This window comes from Scophthalmus maximus, chromosome 7 (genome assembly GCF_022379125.1).
Source record: "Scophthalmus maximus strain ysfricsl-2021 chromosome 7, ASM2237912v1, whole genome shotgun sequence".
Taxonomy (NCBI): domain Eukaryota; kingdom Metazoa; phylum Chordata; class Actinopteri; order Pleuronectiformes; family Scophthalmidae; genus Scophthalmus; species Scophthalmus maximus.
The window spans coordinates 6,566,937-6,590,834 of NC_061521.1; the positions used below are offsets into that span (position 1 = coordinate 6,566,937).

Here is a 23,898-nt window from a genome sequence, read left to right on the forward strand (position 1 = left end):
AAGACAGAGTTCTACAAATCATGTAAATGTTCCTGTCTGACATCCAGCTGCACTTTCATAACCAATCAAAATCTGACATTTCTCAGCCTAAGCACCAATCAGATTTGACATCGAAAGTTGTTCCATTGTTGCCTAAATGGATGAGGCAGGGGGGGATAAATGAAGGGAAAGAATGAAAAGGATGGAGGAAAAGCATCTGTGATTCCACTCTTCTCTCCGCTTCACTTCATCCTGAGACACTTAAAGACTCCTGACAGTCTCACACACACACACACACAGGCTCTGCTGCCAGCGCAAAAACAAACGCCTTCAATTTAACCAGCCAAGCAAAACAAATTAGAAGCATGGACACACACACACACACACACATGCACATTTGTGAGGACACTCACTGACACACTGCATTCCCTATTAACCAAAACCACCGCAATTAAATAAATCTCTAACCCCATCTCTAACCTGAACACTAAAACCAAATATTAACCACCAAAATGTCCTCACAACAACGGGTTTTAACGCAAATCACACACAGCCAAAGAAAAATATGAACAAACATATGTATGCCTTGCATGCATGTGTGCGTGCACACACACACACACACACACACACACACACACACACACACACACACACACACACACACACACACGCACACACACACTGCAGGCTGACACAATAGAGCATTGTTGTTTTTATTGTCCACAGTGGCGGAGTGATTGGTTGGCATGCTTCATTCAAATTGAGTACATTCACATTAACACAGCCTAACTGATAGATACACTATAACACTGAGTTGTGCTTTTGCAGAATAAGGCTCCATTGTTCCACATCGTGGGAATCAACATGGCGGCCGGTCGGTTGGCGTCCCGCTCTGCTAGCAGAGGTCATTTTTCATTTGTTTTCATGCTGATACACGTGCTTCGTCACTGGAGACGCCCAAGGATAGTGATGGTGGAGGTCAACAGCAGGACATTAGGTGGGTGATGTTCCAACAGAATGTATCAAACTTAAATCTAGCATCTCGTGCGCTGATAATATCAGAATCCCGTAAAAATGGATTATCCAATCCATTTGGGGGCGAGTTTTTCACAACAAGTCCACTTACTGGCTATCTCTTGAGCTACCGCTTAATATATATTAAAGTTTGACCGTGAGCTTGAAGTAACCCAATCAGCTGACAAGTGCACCATAAAACCCAACTACAGTATCTATTGGTCTTGTGGTACGAAAGAAATGCCTCAAACAAACACCAGCTGATGTGGACAACTTCAAAGAGACACAGACATCAGGGCCCTCCACACGGACTGACGCCTCTGCAGGGGCCACTCTCACCCCCTCTCACACTGGTCTGTCACCCCCAAAAAATGTATAATTCATTATAATTGTAAAACATATAGATTGGATTGATTTTTAAAACGTCAATGTAATTAAAGTGTGCACTGTGCAACTGTTTTATCTAGGAAAATACAAGCATCGGATGGGGACTCGATATGGTCAGATACTTGATACTACTTGGGACGTACATGTACCTAGTCAAAGGAACTTACACCGGCCTCTAATGACTGTCGAGGCTCTTGGCTCTGTTTACCTGGTGTACATCTTATGAAACAGTGATTTGGTGTCATACAAATAAAAATTTAACTGAATTATGGCTTCTAGTGGAATTTGAGTGTAGTTAGACTTCAAAAACTCATACAACAGAACAATCCAACCTGTATGATGTTGTCTCTGACACAGATAATTAAGAAGACCATTTCAGCAGTGCACCTCTCACAGTTCTTCTCCCTTTCTTTTTGTATGAAGGTTGTTAAATAGAATCCATACCTGGCTTGCACGTCTTTCCATCTGGTTTAAGCTGGACACCAGTGGGACAGGCACAGCTGAAGAAGGGCGTGACTGGAGAGAGCAGGCAGAGATGACTACAGCCTCCATTACTGTCACTACAGGGAGTCTGGACTTCAGTGGCATCAACAAAGAGACCAGGGAATGAGAGAGAGAGAGAGAGAGAGAGAGAATAGACAGAGAGGGAAAACATGATTAGCTCTCTGAACAGGAAGGTGGCCTGAAAAGGTGGCATAATTAAATAAAGAATACATAAAGATATAAACAAGGTTTTACCTACTAGAAAAGATATTTAAAAAGAATATAAAATACTGACTCGACTGTGAAAAGAGACCAGTATCTGACTTTATGTCAGTATAATGACAGTATTTAGGCCAGTTCCATATAATTTAATAAATAATGGAATATTGACCTCGCTCTAATGCACATGTACAAACAGTCCACCTACTGTCCGGCTGTCGATAGGACTCCAGAACCTGGATGTCCATCGGAGAGTAAATCCCACTGAGGATCTCTCTGGTTTTGTCTCCACTGTTTTTGTTGCAGGCGTGGATGGAGCGGGTCTGCCAGTCAGTCCAGTACAGGGTCTCCTCAGACAGGGTCAGTGCAAAAGGGTGGGTGAGGGTGCCCTCCACCACTGTTTCACTGCAGGACAAAATTAGGAAGAAACCTATTAAGTATTTCTATGATGAAGAAATATATTGCACCACTACATTGCACATTATTGTACATAGTGTTTATTATTCCTTTCCCTTGTGCTGCGACACTTTGTGCTGCTGTGTCGATTCTGAGTTTCCCCTAAGGTGGATCAATAAAGGTTCATCTTATCTTACCTCCTCTTAAATACATATTTTAATGTGATATTTTATCGACTTACAATTGAATGCTAAGCTCTTAACACGTTACATGTTAACCGGCCGTGAACAAGCCGTCCTGCGCTGTTCAGTAGATTGTTAATACACACCTATTCTTCTATTTTAGTTATACTTTAAAAAATTCAACATTTCATGTTTTGTTGTTTTCAATTCAGCAGTATGTTGAAACAGTTGTTTCAGACTAAGGTCCTTAAGGTTTCATAATAATAAAAGTAAGCAAACAGCTGTATGTGATTTAAAGTCGAGAGGCAGTGACCAGCTAAGCCCCAATAACTGTCTTTTCTACTTGAGTTTGCTATCGGAGCAGCCAAGAACATATCATATTATGGTGTCATATTGTAATATCAGACCAGAACCAGCTCAAAAAAATGCAACCTCAGACTCTTGGTTTTGTACGAATTGTTTTGACATAAGTGCCAATACCAAAAATCTGCCTACTAGTATGGTTATACTTTAAAGAATAAACGCCTTTATTTATTTGCAAAAATAAGCCAAATCTGAATAAAGCACAGTATAAAACTGTGTTGAAACTGTAACTCAGTGCAAAATATATTTTGGTCAGTACTAAAGAAGTATTGAGATTTGATACGAAGCCCGTCACCCCCACCTCAGCACAGGTAGGCTCACTTGGAGTCAGACACAAATCCCAAAAGCACATAGAAATGGGAAAAACATAGCAACTACATTTGTACAACTGCTGGTTCTGTGCTGGAACAAAAAACAGAATCCCCGCTGCTGACTCTTGAGCTGCAATGTTGGACAATGTAAACAACATACAGACAACAGTGAAACGAAAAGGTGTCAAATGTGTCCAGAATGTGACACAATATAAAAGAGTTTGTCCTCTTGAGAGAATGGTTTAGAATCATTTCAAAAGAGTAAAAGACGAAATGAAAAGATTTTGACACTTTGTCCTAATGGAGACACCAGAGGAATGGTCCGAAAACCAGTAGGAATGCTCCAACAGGGACCATGAATATCTCGACCACATTCCACGGAAATGTGATCAGTATTTTAACAGATTCAAGTTTTCTTATTAAAACAAAACATTGAGAAGATTGTGCAGCCAGCCAATGAATGTATGCTCTCCTTATCCATAGGGCCAAAAAACTACAAGCACAATATTCAGAGAAGCATGTGTGTGTGAGCGAGTGTGAGATTGGAACAGGAGAGAACACACTTTAGAATCACTTACAGGAAAATGTACTCACACAAACGCACGCAGGCATGCGATCAAAGGAGATTTGTATTTAGAATATCAACACAGCAGAAACTGGCTTTCATCAATCATCATATTCAGTGCTGTGTGTGTGTGCGCTCTAAAAGCAGAGGTGCCTGCCAGCAGTGGTTAAAGGGAAAAAGAAAAAGAACAAATTTAACCAGCTCCAGATTTCAAAGCTCTGTTCGGCTTGTGCGAGTGTATATGCGAGTGCAAAAATGTTTCACTACTGAACCTGTCGGGTACATTCAGCTGTTTAGTCATATCTTCCTAACAAACCTATCAACATACTCAACTAAATACGGACATAAGGACATAAGGAATGAAGATACAGGCTTTAATTTCACTAAATCTTGCTTTGGATTCAATCCAACGTTTCCACCATATTGATAATCGGTAGAAATATGCTTGAGGTAAAATGAAGCTACACCTGATGCTGCCTTTACAGTTATTTCTGATTCTCTGTGATGTGGATTGGTTACACGTGAGCTAATAGTGTGAATAAAGGCTTAAATGTTAAAAAACCCAATTTGGTATCCAGAGCATTGAATCTCAGAAAGAAAATGTGTATTTCTTTAAATTTCTTCATATTGTTTCCCGGTGTTCTCAGAAGTTTTGGTGGCACCTCCAGTAGAATTCAATCTATGTATTCTTTATTCTTTACATCAGCTTCCCATGAGCTTCAGGATTCATTTGGAGGTTTTCATTCTCGCAGAGCGCCTGTGAACATATCTGACCTGCTTCTACCTTATATCACCAGCAGGTCTCTGAGGTCTTCTGACCAGGGCTTACAGGTTGTGATCATGCATTGAGAGTTATGGCTCTGACACTGAGACACTGTTCCGACAGACATTCAATCTGAGCTCTCTTTTGACGCCTTTAAAAAGCAGCCGTAACTCATTTACTCCAACGTGCCTTTGTCTCGTCTTCACCTGGCTAGTTTTGCAAATGTGTGTTCATATTTTATTGTCTTGTTCTTTTATTGTTTAATGTCAACAATTGTATTTTCGTGGAGCCCTTCGTGACTCGGCTGCTGTATGAAATAAACTTACTTACTTACTATTAAGACCACAAGAACCAAAAAGTGAGCAGAAAACAATGGAGCTTGTGAACTGTGGCATCGTACAGCCACGTAGGGAATAAAACCGGTTGCCACAGTTACCATGATAGATTCCAGACGGTTAGTTTTACCATTTCAGTATTTAATCACCGTAATTACCATGGTGATTTGGTTGCTTCAGCGAAAGTTAGCAGGTGGGGGATTGCTCAACCTTGGCGGAGGTCTGTGCTCTCTGGGTGCTCTTTTTTTTAAGGTTATGTTCATTCAAATCAGTGGTGTCATCTGATATGATATTATTATTAAAATGAAAAAGTTTGCTTTTTTCTACAGTCGCCCTCCTTCCAGTGTAACTCAAGCAGTTCACACAGTCACACACATCCACACCCGTACACAAAGCTCCATACCGTCCTGATCCGTCTAGGTTAGCTCTGTGAATGAAGCTGAGTTTAGCATCTGCCCAGTACAGCTTTTCTTCCACAAGGTCTATCGTCAGACCGTTGGGCCAGTATATGTCCACGTTCACAATCACTTTCCTGTTGGAGACAAAGGCAAGCAGAGTGAAGACACCATATAAAAAATTGGTATTTGACTTGTATTTGAACGTAATCTTTCAACTAGAGATGTCCCGATCAAGTTTTTTTTGCCCTATCTGCTGAGATCGAGTCCCGATCCGATACTTGTATTTTCCTAGATAATACAGTTGCACAGTGCACACTTACATTACATTAAAGTTTTAAAAATGAATCCAATGGATATGTCTGACAATTATAAAGCTCTGCAATGCATTAAGAAAAAAAAATATGTCTGCCTCCAAGCTGTTCCTTAATGTTTTGTTTTTTTAAACCCAACTTCAACTATTTCAAATATAGTGCCGCATTGGTTTCCATTTGTTTCTGTTTTTTAAAGACAATAACTAGCTCAAGTCTATTATGCTGTAGTAATTGTAAACATATTCATTTCCTTTTTTCTTATTTACTTTGTGGATCATATATATTCAATTCAATTTTATTTTATTTGTATAGCACCAAATCGCAACATACATTATCTCAAGGCTCTATACATGGTGAAGTTGTGACCTCACAATATTACAGAGAAACCCAACAGTTCCCACAATGAGCAGCTCTGAGACTGTGGAGGAGAAAAAACTGCTAGAAATCTCTAGCAGAACCAGAACCAGTTTGGGAGAAACATCCGGTATACAACACTGTTGTCTACACAAAAAAACCTATGATACATGTTGTTTATTCTCTATTTACAAATGTTAGGGCATTAGAGAAGTAGACGAATCAATGCATCTCTCTTTTCTCCAACTCTGGTCTGCACCAGACCTTATTGCAGCTGATCAGGAATAGGTTTATGCTCAATAAAGTGTATCCCTATCATTAAAAAAATGCCTTGATTGGCCCGATACCGATCGTTGAGATCAGATCCGGAAATCCCTACTTTCAACTGCAGTTTGTATAATGTTTACTGGGCCTGTGTGTGTACCCTGAATACAGTAGGTGGGTTCACTTCATATATACAGTCACATTACCTATTGCTGCCATCCATGCCAGCACGCTCTATCCTTGGCTCTTCTCCCCAGTCGGTCCAGTACATGTAGCTGGATGGAAAAACAGAGAGGAAATATGTCAACAATAAAAACACAGCAAAGTAACTATGAGGTTACTGAAACGCCGGGGTGATACTGCGATTTTACAACTCGTTTTAATTTTCAATGACTTTCTTGTTTGTTTTCCATTTGACTCCATTTTGGTTTCTAATGTATGTCTTCATTGTCTTTGTTTGACTATATATAGTAGTGTATGACATGTTACCTGTTATTTTCAGGGCTTTTTCCTGTTTTTCCCGCCAACAACGGGAATAGATTTGCCAACAACTCCAAACACAGACGCGCCCTGTTGTTATTGTAATCTATATAAATGTTAGCCGTGCATATTTGTTCCTTGAGCTGACAATGGCATTCCGTCACTTCCAGAAGACTGTTTACAGTGTGAGAGACCCATAATGCTTCAGTAATCAGGAAAAAGAAAAAGAATGTATAAATGTAGTTGTAGTTGGGGGGGGCTGTGGGCGTCCACTAACCCAAAGGTCGGCAATCTGATCCCCGCTTCCCACAGTCCGCATGCCGGTGTGTCCTTAGGCAAAACACTTAACCCTGAATTGCCTCTGACGGCTCCTCGGAAGCGTATGAGTGTGTCGGAATGTGACAGAAGAAGTGGGTAAACTGCAGCAGCGCTGTGTGAATGTGTGTGAATAGGTGAAAGTGATTTGTTCTGTGAAGCGCTTTGAGAAGTGCTATATAAAAACAGTCCATTTAAAGGAAAGGATTTAGTGCATTGTGTTAAGGAGGTCAGTGAACATCTGTTTTATGTACAGTGTTTTAGTAAGTTTTAAAAGAAAATGCTGTAGAGCTCATGGTGGGAGACTTATGTACCCTAAACCATCATGAAAACTGTTAAGCACAATCATAAGTCATTGAAATGAGAAAACTGTCTAACAACATCAAATATGATTTACACCTCATTCCTGCTGCACTGCATTCTACAGACTGAATCTACCCACCACAGAACATCTATCATTTGAAGAGCTCAGGCTTTGCTGATCCTACAAATTGTGTACAAGAGAGAGGGAGACCAGTGTTATGTTTCTCCTTCATTCTCATGGTGTGACTCTTTGCCTTCATGTCTTGTTGCCATTGCACCCTGCACCTCAAGTTCAAGTCTGCCAGAATTGACACATTATGTTGCACAATATAAGTTGAAGACTTAGATAAGACTTAGATTGGCATCAGGGCTTTCTACAAAAATATTTAGAAGCCAGTCTGTGCGGTGAAGTAACCTGGCCGTGGTCCCAACAAAAGCTGACATTTGGTTTCCTATTCCATCATAAACACTGATCTTATTCATTGCATATTTGACCAAGTTTGGTTGTCTGATGTTTTAGCTCACACAGTTGGTAATTGGTTTTAATAATTACAACCATGGCTATCCCTGACCGATTGGAACTTTCTTTATTTGTGCTAATGTTGCCATATCAGATTCCTCTACCTGCTGCACAAAACAAAAACACATTTGTCTAAGTCATGTAACAAATGATCAGGCATCCAAAACTAAATCAACTGACGACATCAGTACTATATTGAAATATTCTTCCCAACAATTAAAATTAAAGCCTGACCGATATATCGGTTGGCCGATAATATCGGCCCATATTATCCTTTCACAGACATATCGGTATGTCGATACGTTTAGAGCCCGACCGATATTATCGGCTCATATCTGTTGATGAGCCGTTAAATGTGCATTTATGTTTATATTTTGGGTAAAATAATTCAAATTCTATTTATTTGGTTGTATTTGTATTTTTTTTCAATTTATAATTATTTATGATAAAGTGTATGGTAAACTAAAATATCAATTACATTTCGACATCTTAGCAATCATTGACAGATTTAAATAAACATATAATACACACACACACACATATATCGGCTGATGTATCTGTATCAGGAATCTTGTACTTCCTAATATCGATATTGGCCCCAAAATATCCATATCGGTCGGGCTCTATACTCCACACCTATGGGCAGTAAGCAGGTTGGATTTAAGAAAGAACATTGTGTCTTTGTTTCACACAAAGCACTTTTCATCATCACTTCACTCCTCACTGAACAGACACACTTTTATTTAAACTGAGAGAGACATTCCTTAAGTTAAACTATATACATACATATATATAGCCCATGTATTTAGATTTAACAAAATATTTTACAGAAGCGGGAGGAAAGCAGTGTTTTTGTTGGTCATCGACATGCCAACTCGCTCGCTGGGAATTCTCTCTCTCTCGAATTCTCCTGCTGTGTTCTCACATGGGCTCACCCGAACATTCTTCGGAGATTATACTAGGACGCTGGCAGAAGAAACATCTGAAGACAATGAAATTATGGGCAGTTCTCACAATCTCAATGGGCTGTTTGAGGGTTAAGACTTAAGGTTTAGGTTAGGTTTAGAATAAAGTTTAGGTCAGGGTTGGGGTTAGGCCCTTAGTTGTGATCATTAAGGGACTAGGGAAGGCTTCTTGTCATGTGTGTATTTACCTTCGAGCGGGGTTGAGAGCGACAGCCCTGGGCTGGTCCAAGTCCATCCAAAACAGGACCTTCCTGGAGGTGCCGTCTAGGTTGGCCACTTCAATCCGATTGGTCTCGGAGTCTGTCCAGTATAGCTTTCTACCCAACCAGTCACAGGCCAGCCCATCAGGACTGTCCAGTCCTGACACTACCACGGTCTGCCCAGTTCCCAGTGCCTCTTTAAGAGCTGCAGCCACAACACACACAGTGTGAAACATTACTGGTGTTCCTCACTATTCAAGGAGAATAAACACACAGAAAACAAGATGTAGTCTTACAGTTGGATGATTGATTCCAGTGGGTCTGTTTGATGGCTTCCTCACTGACATCTGTCCAAAATATAAGGCCCTCGGTGTACAGGAAGTCCACGGCTGTTGCATCCTCCAGGTCACTGACAACAATGGCCGACTCACCCCGCACGCCCTCTGCATCTACCAGCCGCACATCACGCCGGTTGGCAAACAGGAGGAGAGGTGAGCCTGGAAAGCAGAAGATATTCAATACATTAGATTAAAACACAGAGATAACGGAAAATCATACAGCTGTGAACCTCACTTCACCTCACACTTTGTGTGTGTTGTTATTGGTTATTAGATCGGGCTCTGGTCATTTGCTTCAGAGTTGAAATGATGCTTCTATTGAACGAGTGGCACCTACCGCATTGCATTGATCTGCTAAGAGAATTTCATTGAATCTAATTCCTCTGGCTTTATTAGTATTTAATACAAAAAGCACTGAACTGAATGAATTACATTTCTCTCAGTAAAAAAAGAAATTCTTACAAAAGAGGTTCTGTCAGAAGTCACAACGAAATAGATCTAGGAGATTTTGACATTTTCATGTATCAGCATCCGACTAAAATTTTGCTAATCGCTCATACTGATGTTTAAAGGTCTTGTGTATCCTGCCAGATCATTACTTCTACTGTATATACCCCAACAAAGTCAAGTTCATAGCAAGTCACCAAAGTACCAAAACAACCTTTGGCAAAATAAGAACCCAATTTGCACCAGATAAGACTGCTACTCACTGGAGCCCAGCCCAGCCATGTGATGTCAAAAACATAAAACCTCTGGCTGGCAATATTCTGTTGAGTCCACTGAAAAGTGGTTTCCCAAACAAGTTGCACATTCTTTCTGTTCTTCAATGAAATTTATGTTTACTGACATATACATTTGGAACCGTGGGGTTGCTGCATGCCTGTAAAGCATGTGTACGCCAGGGTCCAGATTCCATTCGTAACTCTGTGTCTGTGTGTGTGAGCGTAGCTCGGTAACTCAAGAGAAGTTGGAGGCAGTGGCTGTCACAGCAGCTGCCACAGTGCCCCTGGGGGAAGCGTGTGGTCTGGGGCTGGCAGGGCAGGGGGGCCTTGTACTCTTTGGTTTGGCACAGCCATAGCTACTATACTCCCACAGAATTAAGACCTGACAAAATGGAGGATTTGACCACTTCTTTGTTCCAAAGACAAAGGGAAGCAGCAAAAGTCAGAATCACCTTATCACACCTTAGGTGTGAAATCTGCTCCAAACTCCAGCTACCGTTGCTCACTGTGTGTCCCAGAACCCAGGGGGTCACCAGGCCAATAAAACCCCAGCTCCACTACTATTCTCTCTCTTTTTCTCTTCCGCCCTTCAGGGAGTCACCAGCTCAACTCTCTCTCTCTGAGGATCCTGACCTCCATGTTTCCAAAGGCAGTGACACAAGAGCCTGCCTTGGGCTGTTAGGTCTGATTTCATCACCGTGGCTGGTTCTTGCCAGCTGATCGAAGCATTAAGATAAGATAAGATAAGATAAGATATGCCTTTATTGGTCCCACAATGGGGAAATTTGGACATTACAGCAGCAAAGTGGATAGAAGAATATAGGAAGACATTTAAAAAAGCAATAGGTATGTACAAAATATAACATAAAATATAAAAAAAAGATGTATAAATACTATATACAGTAAACTGCAGCTTACAGGACTCACAGACAGCAAACCAAAAGGACCCTTCCTCTACTTTTTTCCCATGTACTTGGTACTGTGACTGTATATCACACAGCACCACAAACAAAGTAATAAACAACAATAACAAGCGTTATTGTTGTCTGTTGATAGGTTATTTTGCATGTTAGTGGCCAAAGAAGCGCAGCATTCCACCATTTAATTTGTAGTGTCTTTGTCTAACGCCATCTTGTTTGTAGTACTTATGTGACCTTCGACCTCTCCATTAGAAATCACACACAGGGACCTGTATATATTTTAATTAGTTAGATTAGATATTCTTGCTTTCAACTTGTTATCCTTTGAATAAATGTTTCTAAATATGCAGTCTAGTCTATTTACTATTGCCCAAGATTGAGCATTACCAACCTCTGACCGGTAGAATTCCAAATCCTTTAACCTTTGCTATCTACCAATATGCTGATCTTGGTTGTAATTCTTAATCTTATTTATGATCAGAATTCCAAATTGATAGTAAGTTTATTGAAAATGAGACTGAATGAGTAAATTGGCTATCATTTATCTTTTTTTGAAGGGTGGTGCCTTCCTCAAGTAACTTGAACACTATTTGAAGTTATTATTCAATATTTACATTTTTTAATATGAATAATCATTTTTGATAGCTATAACTGATTAACTGTAAGTGCAACATTTAATCACAGCTACACACTACCTCTGTCAGTACAGACGCTGAATGACTTTAATGAGTTAATGATTAAATTAATTACTGACACCAATGTGCACTTGAACTTTGAACTAGTCAATTTACAGCCAAACAAGCTTTTATGACCAGATTCTTGCTCCCAATCCAGCAACAAGACCCATCCTTGGTATCAAGAGTCTTCTCGTTTTATCTTCTCCTATTTTTCGGATTTAGCTAGTTTTACTTTATTTTGATGAGTACAAAATAAAAACCTTAATAGATGAGACCAAAATTCCAAGAGTTCTGGGTAATCACATGGAAGGGGAACTATGAGAACTATGCAAACAGGCAGAGATGAAAAACAAATCTTTGTAGCTGTAGGTTTGAAGTGGAAGAAGAAAGGCCAACTTTTTCATTTAGGTGCAGCAGCAAATGATTTAGGTGCACCCAAAAATTTTCACAGTGCCTTTTGGCACCACAATAATACACCAATTATACCTTTTTCTTTACAGTTCCATATACATTGGTCATTTCTTTACACGTTATGTAAATGACTATATGACCATATATGAATAAAGTACATTTTTCATGAAAATTATTTGGGACCCAACTTTTGTAAATGTTAGCTGTTCTTTGGCGATATTATAAGCAGTGTTAAATTTCTTCATCTTTGGGTTTTGGGGCTGTTGATGATGACATCTGATGACATTACCTTGGGCTCTAGGGTATTGTGATGGATCGTTTTTCCGTTTTCTCAAACTAAATAGAGCAAAACAATAGTAATAATCTAAATTATTTTTTTCCATTTGAAATGTTTCCAAGTTTAGAGCTAAATAAATGACAGACAATCAAGAGAGAGACAGAAACATTGAGACGGGGAGACCACACACCGAGGGCTTCTGGAGGTCACCTCTGTCCCAACAGAGACACTCCAGTGAGGCCAGCTGGGGTTTCCTGGTGACTGAGAGGACAAGTAGACTGCTGCATCAAAACATAACGCTCACACATGGATTACATAGTGCTTTTAAAAATACCTCCGTTTCAGTAGAGGGTCTGGCCTGTACACACACACACACAACGGGCTCCAGGCAGACTCGACGAGTACAGCGCTGCCACTTGCGATCCTTTCCAACATGCACACCATAACATAAATGTGCGGATCATTTTAAATGTTGGTCCTTCATTTCTGCACAACTCACAACAACAGGACTTCCAACCCAGCACAAGTCTAAACCTGCATGCAGTCACATTAATGTCAAGAAAGCAGCAGCACAAGGTTTAATACACAAGCGTTTCAACATTTCACCCTCTCAAGCAGACTGTAATATCATTTAATTATCATTTTCTTCAGAGAACAAAAGACTTTAATGAACCAGGAACAAATAAATTGGACAATTGTACAGTTCTGATGATCAGAGCAGCCCTGTATCCCTGTACTTTCAATTTTTAAAAAAACTCCAGCAAACACCAGACACATGGCATGTGAGCAAATATAAAGAGCCTGGTCATTCTGATGATTAGCTGACACTCACTTCGAGCCCTGCTCTGTACTCTCATTAAGACAACACAGTAGGTTTGTTCATTGATGACACATGTCACAGTCACACATGCAGCATGCTCTCATGTGCGCTGCAAATGACTGGCACACAGAGGGGAGGCCAGTCAAAACATCTGCTGCACATCACAACCCACGCAAAATCCATACAGGATGAATTTCATGAGTCTGAGTGAATTATTTTGAAGTCTGGCATTTGTGACACAAAATCACTGAAGTCAAAGCATTGTCCCTAAACTATATTGTTACATATGTCGTGGTATTTTTATTCCTTTTATTGTCGCATGACTTGGCATAAGGATGGGCGTTTTACCATTTATTATACAGATTGAGAGATGAATTACTCTGGGAGTTTATATTGGCTTATTCTACTGTCAGGAGGAGTATACAGTTTAGAAAAACATTTTGTCGAGAATGGAGCAGTTTGAAAGTGAAAAGATCAACACCAGTGTAGTGACGCTCCACCAGTAAAATGGAAACGCTCTGTCATCATTTAAAAATTCTCAATGATCTAACAGTTGTGGGTATGGGTCCAGATAGGACGGCGTCTGGGTCCTGACCCAAACCGCGGTCTTAGGCAGTTGCTCAAGCGACATCTGACCTGAATTAGGTTTTACTATTTCACCAGCGTTACATGATAATGTGACAGACGATCTTAATCTCTTACTGAAACACAATTTACTGTTTGGTCCAAATTAAAAAATGGAATGCTATGAATGCAAATGATGCATAAATGAATCAAATAAATTAACACTTAAAATGATAGATATATAATAGTTTATAAAATGTGTCAGAGATCACTGCATCTGGAGATGCATGGATGATAGATGCCCCCTTTTCTTTGTCCGCACGCACACACACGCAAACATGTTCAAGTTCTGTTAGGTTGAGTCTGATAAGATGTAAAGCAAGGGAGCATGATGGCTTTCCCAAGCAGAACAAAACACGAACTCCTCTGTCCAACATCTGCGTGTGTGTGTGTGTGTGTGTGTGTGTGTGTGTGTGTGTGTGTGTGTGTGTGTGTGTGTGTGTGTGTGTGTGTGTGTGTGTGTGTTGCAAGGAAGGAAGAGATTTTCTTCACACCTCCCCAGCTGGGACAAGAAAAATGTATGTGATGAGTGCAGGGAGAATATTTAGACAGCCTGTGTGTGTGTGTGTGTGTGTGTGTGTGTGTGTGTGTGTATGGGGGGAGGGGGGGGACCCAGGAGAAATCAAGGTAGACTGCCACAGACTTCCTCTCTCCAACTCTGCCCCTTCTTTCCAATTCCTCCATCCTTCCTCCTTTTCCCTTTTTCCGTCTCCTCCATTCTTTCTGCATTTTTCCACCTATCCTCTTTTCTCCTTCCCCTCTCTTCTCTCTGCAGTGTCCTTACCCTGCCATCTTTCTCATCTCTGTCCTCTCTTTTCCCTGTCTCTCCCCTCCCTCCATCAGACTTGGACGTAGTCCAAGGTGCACAGTACCTCCTCGAGTTTCACACCAGAACAACACAAACAGGAAAAGATATCAATCTCTTTTTTACATTCCTCCTCAGCACTGTCACCAAATCTCTTCTCCTTCCATTCTAGCCTCAAACTCTTTTCCTTTCCCTGCTGCCAGTTGCTTACCATCTCAAATTCGGACACATCTCACTCACTGGCAATCTGTTGAACTGAGTATCAAACCAACCAATCTAAGACATCCAATCAGTTGCTGAACACTGCAAACAACGGATTCAAAAATTGGGCAGATTACAAAAATTGGGCAGATTACAAAAATGTAAATTTTAACCAACAAAAATTTCAATCATTCTGGTTGTTTATTGCGTCTAAAAAATGCTGCATTCATGAATGAATGACAATCGTAAAAAGTGGTCTCATGAAATACATAGTAGCTGCTCTGTTCTCAGTCGGCCTGTGTCAGGTCTTGCCCTGTTTAGTCGAGTGCGCCTCCATCCAAACAAAAGAACAGCCTTGGTGTATGAAGCCTGAATGCAATGGCCCATATAGTGCAGGCCTTTGGAGAGGAGTGTGGAAACCACGTACCGGTTGGTCTCAGAAATGGAAAGAAGGGTTTCCCAGGGAAGAGGGATTTTTGAGTGGCCCACCCAAATAGAAAAGTCCACACCCAAAAAGACTTTTAAGTTGAAAAAAAGTATAGAAGAGCTTGCAATACAAATGTACCACTCTTTTGTACTGAACAAAACATGTCTGTCTGTATAGTTGCTTGTGCTTACACATTTAACATATGACATATTTGACTTCCTGAGTTAAATAATTAATAAACTATTGGGGGGGTTCTCAAAGTAAGGTATCAAAAATAGTATGATATGGGACTGTTACCGTAACTCGTTATATTATTTGATGTTTGAACTAGAGCTGGGTGATATGGCAAAAAAAACTTCACCTTTTTTCAAGCTTGGGGATAATTCATTATTTAAATTCCCTGTAAAATGTATTACAACTAAAAGTCAAAACATAATCATTTTGGACTCTTTATCACAATTTTCGGACATTTTACAGACTCAGCAGAAAACAATGAACATGTGAAAAAAATGAAGCATTATAGATTAAGCTACCCTAACATATTGGTTAATAATTACAAGAGCAAACGTCTGGGCAACAGATTTCTTGAGTGAATTGAGGAACCAAATCGAATAATGCAAAATTATTTGCCTCGAAGGTTTGTTTAATCAATGTAACTAACGTTGTACCGCTCACTATCAATGGGCTTCTGCAGTGGACACATGCAGTGAAGATTTACGAGCCAGCACGGATTACAAAATTGGATGAAGAGAGTAGAGCTGCAACAGTTAATCGATTACTAAATAAATCGCCATCTATTTTGATAGTCGATTAATCGATTCAAGTAGTTTTTATGAGAAAAGAAGTCAAAATTCTCTGACTTCTTAAATGTAATCATTTTCTGGTGTCTTTGCTCCTCTATGACAGTAAACTAAATATTTTTGGTGTGTGGACGAAACAAATCATCGTCTTGGAGTTTTGGGAAACACGATCAACATTTTTCACCATGTTATGACATTTTATAGAACAAACAACTAAACGATTAATACAGAGAATAATTGATGATGAAAATAATTGTTAGTTGCAGCTCTATCAATGACAATAGGCTACATAAAGTTGTCTGTCATGAATAAGTAATATTCATTAAGTAAGATGAGGTAAATAAGATGTTTGAACTAGAGCTGGGTGTTAAGGGAAAAAAAACTTTTCACAAGCTTGGGGATAATGTAATACAGCTAGAAGACAAAACATAATACTTATTGTATTCTTTCTCACAATTTCCGGACATTTTACAGACTCAATGAACATGTGAAAACAATTAAGAGTTATAGATTAAGCTACCCTAACATTTTGGTTACTAAGTACAAGAACAAATGTTTGGGCAACATATAGGGCTGAAATGATTCCTTGAGGAATTTGAATAATTCGATTACTTAAAATCAGCGATGCAAAATTATTTGCCTTGAAGCTATGTTTAATCACTGTGTTTCCGCACGGATGATTATTATCGTCGCACAATGGGTCCAATAACAAATGCAGCAATGCCTCGGTACCACACGAAAGTCTCCGTGTGTATGTTCACCCTCTGTTAGAGGGAAAGTAAGGGCTTGGTCCCAGAGCAGACAGATAAAAGATAAAACACTCCTCTCAATAAAGCAAAAGTATTTCTTATGGATTAATCAATGGAATAATCAGTAGAATACTTGATTGCTAATATAATCGATAGCTGCAGCCCTAGCAACAGAGCACTTGGGACAACAGCTTGGATTATGCTCTTATGTCATATTTAATGATTTTTAGTGAAGATAGTGTCTCACTCTAAGAAAAACTCTTAGTGTGATTTGGACAGATCCAGTAAAAAAGAATCCAGTTTTTCTGGAAATAAATAAAAATAGAAATAAAGGCGTGCTGAGGGAACTGTAAGGGCAGAGATATATTGGCTTTGAACGATGCGCAAGCCTGATGGCTGCCTTGCATACCCTGCATCTTTTTGGTGGATTGGTTGTGCACATCTTCAGAAATTATCACTAATTAATTTAGTGTTAATTTCTTCATGTGCATATTGCATATAAGATGCAATATGCACATGAACAGAAGGGGCAGTGTAAATGCAGATAATCGCCATTGTCACATGCCATTGAGGGCTTCACATATCATCTATGATAGCGATATGATTGCTTTTCTCAGAAGAACAACAAATCCACAGTGGTGTGCCCTCAAGGTCAGTACTCCAGTAACATCATGTTATGTACTTATGTGTAGTACAAGCATTGTACATTGCATGTATGTGAACAATTACGCGCATGGTGCATCTGGTTGTCTGTGCAAATGTGTGGCTAAAAAGCAAATATATCTCCGACCTAAGGAGAGTCCTAACTGGGGAACGCAGGCAGCAGGCTCAGAGGATACAAGTAAATCTGTGATGTAAGCATAGACTGGATAAAAAAAATGGAAAGTGAAGCCAATGCATAATTGCCTAAAAACTGTATTCTCTCAAATGGCCAGCAGAAGGCAACTCACTGGTTGCAAAAACAAGGCAATTTCTACAGAAGTCTATGAGAAAAATGACTCCACTTCTCACTTGATTCATAACATCAGTAAACATTTTCCTGAGGAGTCTATTGTCTCAATCACTAGTAAATCATGGTCCTATTTAGAGTCAAACAGACAATAAAATATGGTGTGCACTGCAGCGTGGATACAGCGTGTTTGACAGCTAGCACTTTCCAACAGGTGCATGGTTGTAGAAGAAGGGAGTTTTTGTCTTCATGATGTTTTGTCACAATATGTTGTGTTTTAATCCATAAATCCGATCCCCACTACTTGTCACTTTGAGATGAAACACTTCCGTCACTGGCAGCTCTGATGTCATTACTCAGCACTATAAAGAGTGTTTGTAGAGAGAGATATAAACACTGGTCTTTGCTAAAAGAGACATATAAGTTAAATTAAATGAGTTAGAAACCTCAAATGGAACAGCTCTGGCAAATTTTGCCAATTCAGAGATTCCGTCTGACCATGTAACAACTAAAGCCTTTAGTTGTGAGTTATTTTTTTTGCTTAATTTGCATTATTACATACAGAAAAGGGCCCGGGCAGTACTGAATTTGAAATGGTTCTTTCATTTATCTTACTAAGTGTGTATTGTTGTCACAATTTTATTACTAACATATGCCCTAAAATCTTTTTTGCATAAATGTTGGATGTTGAATTTATGTTGGTCTTTGACTTTAAAGTGAACGATGCCCTAAAACACCATTTTGCAATCTTGGCAATTATTTTTTTTTTATGTTGGGAAATAGATATTTGAAATATCTGTTAAAGCATTCTTATGAGAAAATACTTGAGAAGTGTTGAAAGATTAATGGAAGTTATGGTTATTATCTATTTGTAAGCTAGCCAAAGTATTAATCGACTAATCGCCAAAAAAATAATCGATATTCAAAAATGATTGTTATTTGCAGCCTGACATAGAAACAGTGTTGGATTCATGGAAAAAAAAGCTATTATATACTGAGTGACATAACAGTCTGTCAAGATACCCACACACACTGCTGTGATGTTTGCCCGGCAGTGTACTCACACCACTTTGGTGTTTTCAGCCGGTGAGTGTGAAGTGTGCGTGCAGGCAGTCACCTCCGTCCCAGGACACCATTCTCGCTTCAAGGCCAACAACAGCCAATCACTACAGCTTCGCCGTTCTACACAGTTGACATATTGGCATATTTCACTGTCAATCAACGCGCCGATTGCCATGTTTACCTCCAGGCAAAGCTATATATTCTGCATGGCATGTATACAAGCTACGAAACATTTTCACCACAGCCTGCCATATCGAATATTTCTTCAGCTTCCGACTGAGGTTTCAACAGCTGTGATTGATCCGAAAACCACAACGGTTGAACACATCCATCTCCGAGAGGCTCAACCGTGGCACTTCACATTGACTCCATTGAAATACATATTTCTCTAGCTGTACCTCGGTGTGTGTGCTGCCAGTGCTATAAATAAAAAAAATATATAAAGTTGAGGCCAGTCACTTTCTGACGGATAAGCGACGTGAACACAAATGGACCTGCAATCAAATAATAATCTAAATAAAGGCAGCGTAGGAAAATGTCCGATCAGAGAAAGGGGGACGAAGAGGACAAAGACCACACTGTCTTCACTGGCCATGAATTGTCTTCCACATTCTCCTCCGCGCTCACTGGTATGAAAATAAAACCTGTTCCTCGTGGGGCTCGCTGCCTGCTGGAGAGGGTAGTGCGAGAAGAAACGGGGCTTGTCCAACGTCTGGTCTCCTTTCTTTCTACACGTCACCCCAGTGCCAGTGCACATCAGACAGGAAATGATGTGTTCGTTAGATGTGTCTGAGAGTGTGATGAACAAGAGGCTGAGTGTGTGTGTGTGTGTGTGTGTGTGTGTGTGTGTGTAAACGGTGAACGGGCTGCATTTCTATAGTCACACTCATCCATTCGCGCACACGTTCAATGAGCTGAGCCTCGACCACAGAGGCGACCGGGACATGATGATGCTTTAGTTGATGATGACTTAAAGTGCTCCCTGTCCCGTCCCCCGTCCCCTGTCCCGTCCCGTCCCCTTCCTCGGACCTGACCAGGACTCTGCCTCGCATGAGTCGACCGAGGCTCCGCCTCCGAGTCTGGGAACTCTCAAGGCGGAATCAAACCGCAGCTCGTCCAGCGGAGAAAGTGAGGCTTCACAAACACACAAAGAAAGCGAACACATCGATCCGGAGGCAAACGCGTCTCGGACGTGTCCAAACACACGCACGCGCACACACACACACACACACACACACGGCGGTCCGGCTCCTCGCTCGCGCGCGGCGGAGTTCGCCCGACACCCGACACCGAGCAGGAGCCGCCGAGGCCGCAGACAATCAGACTGCAAAAAAGACTCGGTCCGTGCTCGAGTCACGGACTAAAGTGTGTACAGAGTGTGAGGCGCCTTGACCCGGCAGCGTGTGCGCGCGCGCGCCTGTGTGCGCGCGTGAAGTTCCAACACCTCTATGTTGGAACCCCCTACCCCTACTCTTGGGACATGAAAAAAAAACTTCAACTTCCAGGCAAGGTACCGCGGCTACTCCGTCTGGGAGTGTGGGGGGGGGGGGCATTAGAGAGGAGGGGGAGGGGGGGGGCAGCAGAAGTTCCACCGGAGCCACAACACGGTAACTACGGCGTTCTTATCGTTTCTCTACCCCCCCCGGTGGCTCCGCTGTCGTTCCCCGAGGATCCATGTTGCGAACAACAACGGCAGCAGCAGCAGCAGAAGAAGAAGGAGGAAAAGGGGAGACCGGGGACAACGTACCGTGCGCCGCCGGCAGCAGGCAGCTCCTCAGCAGCAGCGGCGGCAGCAGCAGCCGCAGCAGCAGCAGCGGCGGCGGCAGCAGTCCGCCCATTTCACGTCCTCCGCGCTTCAGGTCCATTGCTGCCGCTCCATTGTCGTGTTGTCCACCCGTCGACGAAGTTGCCGGAGGTCCGCTCCTCCGCCGTGTGCGTTCCGAGCGCGCCGCTGGGCAGCTGGAAAAGTAAGTGTGCGGGCCGCGTGCGCGTGCGTGTGCGTGTCCGCCGCGCCGCGCCGTGCCGTGCCGTGCGTGTCCCCGCGCTCCCTCGCTCCACTGCACTTCTCTTCCCCCTCTCCGTCTCCCAGTGAAGGAAGCTCGCGCCACTTTGTACTTCGGACTGTCGAGCTCGCGCACGGAGAGAGAGAGAGAGAGAGAGAGAGAGAGAGAGAGAGAGGGCAGGCGGACGGGGGCTGTGACGTCATCCAACACGAGGCAGAACGCCCCCCCCCACACACACACACACATTTCACAAATTTCACCTTTATATTAATGCCATCCCTTTGACTTTCACGTCGCTGTGCTGCATGTGCATTTTTTTAAAGCAGTTCACGTGTGTCCTTGTCTAAAAGTCTGACGGTGGATTTTTCAAAACGAAACGGGACGATTAAGCACGAGAAAGACTGAAGGTGCTGCACTTCTTGATTTAAGTCAAGCGCACAGTTTGGTCAGCAGCGGGCTGTGCACCTGCCATTTTGCCCTAAAGAAGGAGCTTTTTCAAAATGTTTTAAATGATGTCTTTCCAACACAACCGTTTTCTTGCACGAGAGATTGAATTGGGATCACAACTCAAATACAAAAACAAATATTGAACGTATTTCTCTGCCAATGGGAAGCTGTGCAAGCTTCCTGGACCGCCTTTCAAAATGTGTCTTTGTTCGCATGATATAACACTGCACCCTTTAAATGTTACGTCAATTAAAACTGGAGTAGAACGTGGACTTATTGATTAATGATTACTTTCTTTATTTGTTTCGAACAAATTAAAATAAAAAAGCAAGTGTGACACTGCACACAAGAAAGCAAAAAATGAATGTCATTAAGTGTCACAAACAACATCCATAAACAAATCAAATCATACAATTTAGTTTTATTGAGTAAGCATTTTATTCATAAATGCTAATATTTAAAGGTGAAATGGGGTTTCACCTTTTTTACACTTGCTTTTATTATTTTAATTTGTTTTCCAAATAAAGAACAAATTAGAAGAATGAACTCAATCTATTTACGAGGTCTCTTCGTTGTATGACAGCATCAGGTCTAATTTTTCATGTTCTCTTGTTTCTCTCTCTTCTGTTTCTTTGTTTTTTGTTTGTTATGTCCTGGGTTACGTTTACAATTGAAAATGTGAATCATTTTTTATACTTGAATTTTGTACAATTAAGGGTGAAAACCCCTGCCCTTTAGCATCCTAGAGAAGGTCCCAAGTCTGTGTGTGAGTTTTAAGATAGTAATAATAACAATCAAAACTCAAATGTATATGTTATTTTATAGCTAGCCTACTAATCTGTAGCCTAAGCCTTGCCAACAGGGTAAAGTGAACTAATTGAATTAATTCCAATTGGTTTGTTATTGGCGTATGTACCAAGGCACATTATACTGAAATGACAGGGAGACTAATCAGTGAATGACAATATTCAACAAAAGCCAGAATATTATCACAGTCATAGCAAAGTAATATCTATTGTTATAAGTAATAAGAAGTATAAGTATTAATAAGTAATTGTTTGTTTTTGTTTCCACATTTTTTTTATATTTTCCAATACTTGCATTAAATGGGTGGACTCCATTATTGTTTGAGTTATTAAAGGATGTTAACATTAATTAAATTGTCATTTTAAAGATGCACAGTATGTCCACCAGTGTGGCAAGTCAAATCCAAGTGGATATGTAAGAATAAAAAGTAATAAATGTTATTATTATTATTTATAATACATTACAAAAATACACCAACATGTAATGCATCTGCAAGCTTGCCTTTTTTCTGATGTCTTCACACAATGAGCCCAAATGGTTTTTAACAAGGAGACATGATTAAGCGTGTGGACACTATAGGAGTGTACAGAAGCTCCTGGTATCGCCTTTTGTTCAAGTCTAGATGCAGCACTAACCACAGTGGGGATAGAGTTATTAAGCTTCATCAAAGATTTAGTCAGTGATCTAAGAACTAGATTCTTCTTTCAACTCAAAATCATTTTTTGCATTATCTTCACCGAGACAACTGTAGACCTATTTGACTGCACCAATAAAAAGAGGGAGACACATATCTAGACACATTGCTCATCATCATATTGCAGCCTCAGTTGGCAAAGATGCTGCCAAAACAATTGTTGCTACTCAGTGGAAACAATGTGATGTGTGGTATTTCTCTTTTTTCTTTCTTTTTCGGGACACATTTAATTTAGAGACTTCAGATGTGAGAACACACGCTGCCAAACAACGTAACATTAGTCTGTCAGATCATGCCAGAGAGGAGATCAAAGCGTTGATTATCCATCTTGTGTTAATTCAAACCACTTGTGGAGATTGGAAGGTTGTCTTGTGGCATCTCACAGCAACTGTCACATAGTCTTAGAATTGTGTGCACATGTTCCTTTTTGTATAAGGTTGATGGAAATCCAAAATGAGTCTTATTAGTTTGTTTATATGTTGTCTTCCTTGTACTACAAACAAAAAAATGTATTTGCTGTTTCCATTAATGTTGAATGGTAAATGGACTGCATTTACATAGCGCTTCTCTCTTCACAACCCCTCTCTATAATACAGGGCGCATTCACCCACAGATACCCATGTAAAGATCATATGCTTGTTCAACACATAGTCCTGCTCTGTCACACATTCACGCAGACAATGCCCCTGATGTACATCATCAGGGGCAATTTGGGATTCAGTGTTTTTGCACAAGAATACTTAGACATGCAGATTAGATGAGCTCGGAATCAAACCATAACCTTCTGATAGTGGATGATCCGCTTTACTTCCTCAGTCACAGCCGCATTCAGTATTATATCAATGTAATTTCTAAGAGAAAATGTTCTCTGGGGGCTGTTTCATGGTTCTGTCTTTTATTGCTGAACTCTCTGCTGCCCACTTGAGAATACAGGTACAGATGATCTGAACTAGCCCCATCCAACGCCTTTAATGTGAACTGGAACATTGTGACCCAGATCTTATCAGACATCGGTGTCGGCCCTCAATGGTGCTCTTGTGGCTGAATGGGAGCAAGTC

The 23,898-nt window shown here is 40.8% G+C and overlaps 1 protein-coding gene across 1 annotated transcript in view; it reads right to left on the reverse strand.

Moving 5' to 3' along the window:
• lrp5 (low density lipoprotein receptor-related protein 5) overlaps positions 1–21,011 on the reverse strand; it is a 54,616-nt gene extending 33,605 nt beyond the window's left edge. The window contains exons 1-7 of the mRNA XM_035642199.2: positions 20,637–21,011; positions 9,404–9,604; positions 9,096–9,312; positions 6,531–6,599; positions 5,401–5,529; positions 2,291–2,487; positions 1,825–1,956 (exon numbers count right to left, since the gene is read on the reverse strand). Coding sequence (XP_035498092.2) covers positions 1,825–1,956; positions 2,291–2,487; positions 5,401–5,529; positions 6,531–6,599; positions 9,096–9,312; positions 9,404–9,604; positions 20,637–20,754 — 1,063 coding nt within the window. The 5' untranslated portion in view covers positions 20,755–21,011. The remainder of the gene's footprint in view (positions 1–1,824; positions 1,957–2,290; positions 2,488–5,400; positions 5,530–6,530; positions 6,600–9,095; positions 9,313–9,403; positions 9,605–20,636) is intronic.
• Positions 21,012–23,898: the final 2,887 nt, after the last annotated feature.